Source organism: Anas acuta, chromosome 1, assembly GCF_963932015.1.
Source record: "Anas acuta chromosome 1, bAnaAcu1.1, whole genome shotgun sequence".
Taxonomy (NCBI): domain Eukaryota; kingdom Metazoa; phylum Chordata; class Aves; order Anseriformes; family Anatidae; genus Anas; species Anas acuta.
This window is the reverse complement of record NC_088979.1, coordinates 127,553,390-127,562,091: the sequence shown is the minus strand read 5'-3', so window position 1 is coordinate 127,562,091 and position 8,702 is coordinate 127,553,390. Positions and strand designations below refer to the sequence as shown.

General features: G+C 37.4%; 1 protein-coding gene across 1 annotated transcript in view; it reads left to right on the top strand.

The window, feature by feature from the left end:
- The first annotated feature begins 566 nt into the window (after positions 1–566).
- Positions 567–8,702, top strand: part of VWF (von Willebrand factor) — a 150,028-nt gene continuing 141,892 nt past the window's right edge. Inside the window, exons 1-5 of the mRNA XM_068654434.1 lie at positions 567–706; positions 2,190–2,244; positions 2,814–2,972; positions 4,696–4,798; positions 4,926–5,134. Of these exons, the coding sequence (XP_068510535.1) occupies positions 677–706; positions 2,190–2,244; positions 2,814–2,972; positions 4,696–4,798; positions 4,926–5,134 (556 nt within the window). The 5' untranslated portion in view covers positions 567–676. The remainder of the gene's footprint in view (positions 707–2,189; positions 2,245–2,813; positions 2,973–4,695; positions 4,799–4,925; positions 5,135–8,702) is intronic.

Genomic DNA, 8,702 nt, shown 5'->3' with positions numbered 1-8,702 from the left:
AAAATTTGGTGTCATCTGCTCTGCCTTTTTTGCTTAGTGCTGTACATATGCCCGCAAAACTTGTGCCCACCTCTGTAACAATATGTGCATGATTAACATATTGTTCTAGAAGGTATCTCTATAAGTACAAATTCAAGGACTGGACGTGTTGATCTAACAAAATATGACAAAATTTGTGCGTGTTTCATATGTGGTGTTAAGGGTAGAATAAAAGCATTACTAGCTCTGTTTCTTTTTCCTTTCACCTTTAAAGAAGTTATACACATGAAAAAATATTGCATGTGCTCTAGTCTTTGAGACGTGGAGTATTCTACTATTCCTCTTTAATAGTTGTCTTCAAGCAAGTATGCTATTGACTCAGCCAGTGAGATTTGTCACACATACACATGCAAAAATTATTTCAAAGCCTTATCTGTCATGTAAGTTTTTAATACTACTTCCCCTCATTGTAACTTTCTGGCAATTAAGGCCATTGATTTACACCACAGCAATTTAAGCTATTGTTTTGAGAATCAGGAGGATGTGACGTTTGGTCTTTATCTTTCCTTTTAAATGAGCAAGAGTTCCTGGCTTGTATAAAAACAAGAAATTTCAGACCAAAGCCATTCCAGTCCCTTCTCTTGAGGGAACAATGGTGGTGTAGAATAAAGGTGGAAACTGGAGGAGCTTCTTTTTCATGTGCAAGAGGAGTCTCACGCAGAAGAAGGTACATTACTTTCTAATTAAGTTGGTGATAAAAATTACAGAGAGAAGATATTACTGATTTTCTCCTCATTTGTTAGTGGCACCTGCTCTATTCAAATTGGGGGAAACTTCAAGTGGACAGCTTAAAACAGACTGAAAGATTGAAATAGGCTGAAGAGAGGGTTTTTATATCTTGTATTTTATCTTTGCATGCTTTATAAAATCAAGAGATTAACAAAAGCAGTATCAGATTTGGTCACAAAAAACAGTACATGCACTAAAAATACACCAGCAAGTGTTCTGAGAATAATGCCTATTGTTTACCACTGTTTTGTAGTCACATTCCCATGCAGTTGCCAGTTCTTAGCTGTCTTGCAGAATTAACAGCCTTATGTCAGATTGGCATTTACAGCATTATATGACCAGCTTTTATAATAGATGCTTTCCTTACTTTTGCAAATAAGGTAAAACTTTTATTTATGTGGCTGTGAGTTGGACCTACATAACTGACATCAGTAAGTGTGTGCCTGTAAGGTGAAATCAGGATTTGGTTCTGTGTAATGTATTTAAGTATTTAATTGGAGGGCTCTTTTAAGAAAAGGTGTGTCTGATCTCCTGGTATTGATATGTTAAGTATGGTATATTTAAGCCTCTCTGGTGACTTAAACATGATCACTGAAATTAACTCACCTAGATAGAGGTCTGTGAAGCTTTCATCCATTAATTACTAAATGTCTTTCCACAGAACACATCTGTAGTTCACCATCTGCATAGCACTCATATTATTATTTTTAGAGGCCTGACATTACAGGATATTGTTTATAGACATATGGGCAACAAAAGTCAACATTGTAATTGTAGAAAGTAGGAGGCAACAGTAAAACTGATTTTGGTGAACTGAAGTTTTTACCCTGTGTTTCTAATCTTTGTACCATTTCCTCCATTCACTTCTCACCTCTTATCTCAAGTATATTATCACCCTGAAATCAACAGAGTACCACGTGGTTATAATGGTCTGCCAGCCAGGCCTGTTAGTTGGTGTAGAACCGTTATATTCTTTCCTTTTGATGGTGTTGGGCAAGATGCAAATCTTATGCAGCAGAGGTGTCTTCTCCTGGTTGGCAGATCCAGTTTGAATGGCTTACTTCTTTGTGTTGGGTTGTCTGATAAACGACACAGTGTATCAAAGAGCTTTGTGTGTGCAGTGTACTAACTTGAGTAAATCAGAATACACGTGTATGCTGGGTTGCATTTCCTGTGAAGGTAGCCCATGTTTCCTTGCAGTGAGAAACAAAAATGGGACCAAAGAATTATACTACTTACTTTTCAAGGCATGGCTGGATAACTGAATTACTGTGAAAGTCTGTATGGATTACAGCTTTCTGAAATGGTGTAGAACCTAAAAAGTAACTTTATAAAAAAGGAAAGAAAATGCTGAGATGTTGTGAAACAGACTAAACACCCTAAACTAAGAATATTCTAATATCTCTCTTAATTTTTGACAGATGCTCCTCTTGGAAGTTCTGCTAACAAATCTACTGCTGGGCGCTGTAATAACAGGTAGGAAAACATGTTTGTTTCCTAATGCCTTGAAACAGAAATGTATTTTCTTTGTTTCTTCTGTGAGATTGTTTTCCCCCCTCTTTTTACCCGCCTAATCCTGCAGTCCTGGAATAGGCAGCATTCTCCTCATACTGGAGACATCAGTAAGGTTGTTTCTTTCTTTAACTTTCAACAAGCACTATGTTAAGTCACAAAGACTCCCTGAAGCCAGTGATGTTTGTCTGCCAAAAGTATGCCCGAAGTACTACTACCCTATTGTTTATGATGGGATTGCAAGCAGGCATAAATATATGAATGTATGGCATCCCTTAAAACACTGAAATTAGCCTTGTAGGGTTTAGGTCAGTAGAAATAAAGACAAAAAAAACCTTTTCAGTAATTTGTACAATACAAAAAAAATTACTTGATCCTATGGACTGTCATGCCAGATATACGGTGTACTTAGAAAACAGAGCTAAAGGCCCAGGACAGGCGATGTTCAGTGGTAAAAAAAATCCAGCAGATAAATTCCTAAACTACAAAATGAATGTTTTACATTGCAAGTTACATTGTGTTTCAATATTCAGGATCATCAGGTTCTTTGCTTCAGGAGTCATCAGTTTCACGTTGCAGCCTTTTTGGGAATGACCATATCAAAACTTTTGATGATTCTTTCTACGATTTTGCTGGGGACTGCAGCTACCTCCTCGCTGGGGACTGTCATAAGCGCTCCTTCACACTCTTAGGTGAGTTTGAGCTACTACTTAAAACCAGTATCAAATGAAAAATGTTGTAGGTATGTGACATGGCCTTATGCTGGGGAAAATATTGTTGCCCTTTGTGATAGAATAAACCATTGCATAAAAGGATCTTAGATTTTCTTCTGAGAGTAGGATTGCTTCTGAGGAAATTCTGTCACTTTGGCTTATTCTTTAATAATACTTATTGTTTAGTAATACAGCTCATGCTACCTAAGCTGTAAAAAAACAGAGATTTTCTTATTGGTTCTTCTAAAGAGGGGAAGTGAGACCTTTTTAATTTTTGAATTTGGTAGATGGGAGTGATTGTTAAAGCCGAGTGCAGGAATAGGAGCCACATGACCCTATAAAACTGATTTTAACCATGTGCTAAATCCCCATATAAAAAAAATAAAAAATTAAATCCCATCTTGCAGGACAAAAAGTATTTGAATTAGCAATGTTATTCTTAGGGACATGACAGATGATAAGAGAACCAAAACCCTATGTTTCATAAACACCAAACTCTTTTGGTAGGTATTCTTAAATTCACTAAGAAGTGTTCTGTATTAATTTTAGTTTAAGCTGATTTTGTGCTAACTGTAAATAAATTGAAGTAAACTCATCTCATCATTCTGAAAAGGAACCATATCTAAATTTAAATAATTTTGTTCCTAAACTTAAGTGACTTAGCACATTTTATTTATTTATTTATTTATTTATTTTAAATGTGGAAGAACCGACCAGTATATGTGAAGTATGAATACATTGCAGTATTTTATTTGGACAATTAAATCTTAAAAATCATGAGCAGAGGCATTATATCTATATTAGGTACCTAAGTATAGTATAGTCTATTTTTGATTCCTATCTCAGCATATGTACATGGGTTTGTTTTGGTTTTGGGCTGTGAAGTACAATGCATGTTGCTGAGTAAAACATTTCGGTCTGGGCAGAGCTGTCTACCTCTGAGCAGGAACTCCAGAACAGGTGCTGCATTGTGCAAGCAACCAATGTAAAGTCAAAGCTAGACAATGAAAAAAAGCAGGGAAAGGATTATGTGTAGTTATGTGTCGTTCCAACACCCCCCCCCCCCCCCCCCCCCCCCCCCGGCCACACAGACACACTTTTTTTTTTTTTTTCTCTCTTGGAGTATAAGAGCATTGTCTACATATCATCTGTGCTTCTCCTTTTGAAAAACTGAGGAGTTGCCCCTTGTCCCCTCTCCACTGTTGGACAGCCAATATTGACATACACCCTTTAAAGACTAGCCGAGTTGGTTACAGTGCTTATCAAGAAGGGAGATAGCAGACTCAGTTCTTCTTACAGTTCAGTGAATTCTACCCTCTTCTCTTGCTGCTGAGCTATGGGGTTGTTTTGGGGAGAAAACTAGGGAGAGAAAGAGTAGGAAGCAGGGCAGGTTGTTGGTACATCTTCTTGGGAACTCTTCCAGTGTGCAAGGTAGGATGAAGAATTCATGGACTAGAGACAATAATGGGAAAAGCTAAGTCCCCTGCTGGTTCCCAGGTCATGCAGCTGATAGTGGACAATACCAGCCCTCATCCTGGGACTCTGTGTTTTACATCATCTATTTTGTCCTATAGCTGCTTAGATGGCCCTTGAAAATGTTGAAAATGTTAGAAGATACGCTCCCAGCTCTGCAATGTGTTCTTACAAGTTATCCTCCTCAGTCCCATAGCTAACAATATTTGCTTATGTCCCATCTCTTCAGGTGACTACCAGGATGGGGAGAAAATTGGTTTTTCTGTGTATCTTGGAGAGTATTTCAACGTTCACTTCTCTTTAAATGGAAGCGTGACACAGGAAGACAAAAGGTACTGTTGGAACAGCAAGTATTCCAGCAGGAAAAACAAAACAAACAAACCAAACCAAACCAAACAAACAAAAAAAACAATGTCCTTTGCATGTCATATTCTGAGAAATCATCATTTTTCTTCACAGGGTTTCCATACCTTTTGCCTCCAATGGCTTATTTATAGAGAAGGAGGCAGGTTATTATAAAATGTCCAGTGATGAGCATGGCTTTGTTGTGAAGATTGATATCAGTGGGAATATTCAGATATTCCTTCAAGAAAAGTACTATAATAAAACCTGTGGGCTGTGTGGCAACTTTAATAAATTTGCTGAAGATGACTTCAGAACTCAGGAAGGTAAGACTAAGACTACCTGCTTGTATTGTGATGTACTTACTCTCTGTGCACCTAACTTCATGGGTCATTCAATGATGATTTTGCTGATCCAGCAAAATATTTCCACAAAACCTGTCAGGTACCTCATCTTGATGAGCTGAAAATCTGTTCAAGTTGTTTCATCTTCCCTTCCTCTTAAAGAGAATTGTTTTCATCTCATGGCTGAGCAAAACTCAGAGCTATGAATGTAACCCTCGTATTTCAACTTTCAAGGTTTTTACAAATATGAAGCTATGGGCTAAGTTATGTTTAATTCGGTGGTGGTGGTGAACCAACTAGGAAAAGACCCAGAAAATAAAAAGATATAAATAATACTTATCGATTCAACTTCTAATTTATTAGTGAGTTAAGCAAATGAGAGAAACAATAGAGATTGTTTCAATAGCCGAATATGAAATATGAAAGAGGATAGCTGCTGGCAAATTTACAAATGGATTTGGCACAGGATGCTGTTCTATAAAGCGGTTGTGCTTTGATGACATTTCTCTGCTCAGATAGGTTGTTGTGTTGGAGGTGCACCTTATACCACAGCAACTCCTAGCAAGAGGGAGAGACAAGATTGCTTCTGCTGGTTTCTGCACATTTGTGCAAAGCCTGTTATTGCGAGTAAACACTAAGGGTTTTGGAAAAGCCCTGAATGTAACTTTGAGGGACCAATTGTGATTCATACTATTTCATAGTGTCTTGCAATTCTTAGCATTCACTTGAAGAGAAAAGGTTTAGAGTAAAATAAGTTAATTCATTAACATGTTAAATTGATAATGTAAAGTATTTATTAAAAATAAAAGATATAGAAAATAGAGACAGACAAAGTAACTTGGAGAATAACCTGGCACTGCTCCGGGGGTGTGCATTCCTGACACTTGGGGTTCATAAGCATGGATTCAACATACAAGAAGAGCTGATTTCAAAGTATCTTAAAATTATTGATCAGCCCTTCAGCACCGTAAATAATAAGAAAAAAACTCATCTTACAGAATTGCTGGTCAGGACTAGAAAACTTCAATGTCTGAATGTGTTGATATATGAAGTTCACATCTTTTTCTTGGGACAGCATAAAGGGGGCAAGACTACTATAAACAGTAAAAGCAGCAAAGGAGACTGTATTGCCTTGGACTGTTCAAATATATGATACTCCAAACTGCTGCTCATGTTTAAATGTTTCTTGCTGTATTTATTTAACATGCCTGAAGATTTATCCTCCCTTTTATAAAAACAATGCTTTCCCAACTGCAGATTTCTGAACATAATGAAGTCCATGGCAGGGTTACTTGTTGGAAGAGCTGAAAAATAGAGAAGACAATAAGAACATGAATAGCTGTTATTGCATGAAGACCCTGACTTCTGTAATGTGTGGACACACAAATCTGTGCTTTTAGCCTAAAGAATAGACCCATATCTCAGCAAATCTGACAGTTTTCCACTCTGATACAATAGACCTTTCATTTTAGCTGATCTAGAAGGAATTAAAATTGATTATGGTTGAATTTGTTGTATCAGTGAGAGACATCACCACTCCCACGCATTGTTTATTTCCTTGGCAGCTCTGCTGGCAGGGTGTCTGATATGAGCTCCTCTTAATAGGCTCCAAGTAAAATCAGCTTTTTATTAATTCAGTCATTTTTTAAGCTGCTGAAACTAACTTCCAGATGAGGGGCAACCCAAACAGCTGGGAGAGGTAAACTCTTTAGAGAAGGATCAAGAAAGAATATTGGTAACATATAAAACAGTTTACCTTTTTTTTTTTTTTTCCCACTGCATTTTTTATTTGCTCTCCTTTTAGCTTGATTAGTTCTCATAAAGGTCAACCCAACCCAGGATGTGAGCTTGATATAATGACTTAATGAACTGAGGGCACAGAAGGGTTATCTTAAGGTTGTCTGCAGACTGAGCCTGGCCATTTCAATGTGTCCATAGCTTCCTGTTAAAATCTGGGCATATCTTGCCTATCAGATTGGGCCCTCAATTCCAATACATTAAATCATTAAATGTATTTCTGCATGGGATTTGTATTGACAATAAATACAGTAATATCTGTGAGCCCCAGAATAAAATGTATTTTAAGTACAATGCACAAAGGAAAGACTAACATGAAGATTACAGGATGTCATCTGGGAAACCATTGGGGAGCACTATGCAGGTCTGTATGTCAGAATAAAGGAAGAGAGATGATGGTAGATATTATGGATTGGGTATTTAGGCTACAGCCAAGGAGCTTGCTGGATAGCTGAGGTGTATTAAAACCATCCTCAAGGTTTTTTAGTTGGGCAAGCAATTCAAGATATTTTAGCCTTCAAATAGATTACCATTCCAGCTTAAATTAAATGAAAGCTAGCTACTGACTAATAGTTCTTTCCTGGTAGAAGGGGAGCTTGTAAGAGCTGCTGATTGGAAAAACCTGCTGATTTGGAAAGAGCTGCTGGTGGAAAGAGGACTGAAACTGAAATGTTTTTTTCTGTCTCTCACAGACTGTAGATCACGCAGTTTAAAAGCTAATGCAGTAGTTTCATACAATTTCTGCATTTGCCAGCACAGGAGGGAACTTGTGTGATTTGATGACCCATTCCTAGGGATTGTTTGTGGCATCAGACAACCACATCCCAAATTTGTGCTCAGAAGTCAGAATCACGGACAGAATCTACACCATAAGCTCTGTTCTTCCTGGAGTGTCAGTTTTTGTCACAGTTTAAACAAAATGGCAATGCTTATGTTGAAAACAAATGAGAACACAGATTTACCATATTTTAGATACAAGTAGACCCTCTAATTTAACAACACTGGCTCTCTTAATGAGCTCCTGGAGGTCTGAGTGATGTGACTCAAGCTATGATACTTTAACAAATTAACATTGTATTGGTAAGACCCAGCTATGAAGGTAGTGGCTTTTCGCAGTAACTGTTGAAGCTTAAGAAAAAAGTGTATGCATCATGTTTCGTAACTGTAGACACAGACTCTCATTCAGACAGAGGATGCACTGCTGAGTTGTTTACATTGATTTTGGTAGTTACTAAACTAATTCATCCTGTGGAGAAGTACTCATGTCCTGTTGGGACTTACAAATAAGGTTGTATTGTATGTGGTTGTTTGTCTATTGGGTATGGAAGTAGAAAAAAGCCATCTGCCCCTTGGGAATTTGTTCTCGCACTTCAAGCATAACTAAAATATAAAAGGAAAATTCTTGTGAGGTTCTCAGTCTTTTTTTCTCCCTTTCTTTCTCTCTTTGTTTTCCTTCTTTCATTCATTCATTCATTATCTTTTTCTCTCTAGATCCTAATGAAGGAAATAATTTCTCCTCTACTTTTTTCCTGCCAGCTAACCTCTGTTCGTTTATAAACATCCTGTGAATGCTTCCATGACTTGGTAATTAAACAAGCTCAATTTTTCCGATGTGATTGTGTACTTCTATGTGGTTGCCAGTTGCCAGTTTTGCTTATATCATAATTATGAAGTTGTCCATTTTAGATGCTCAGATGTTTGGAAGCCTTCAAGCCATGGCATTTGAGTGTCAAAAGATCACTGACATGAGCAT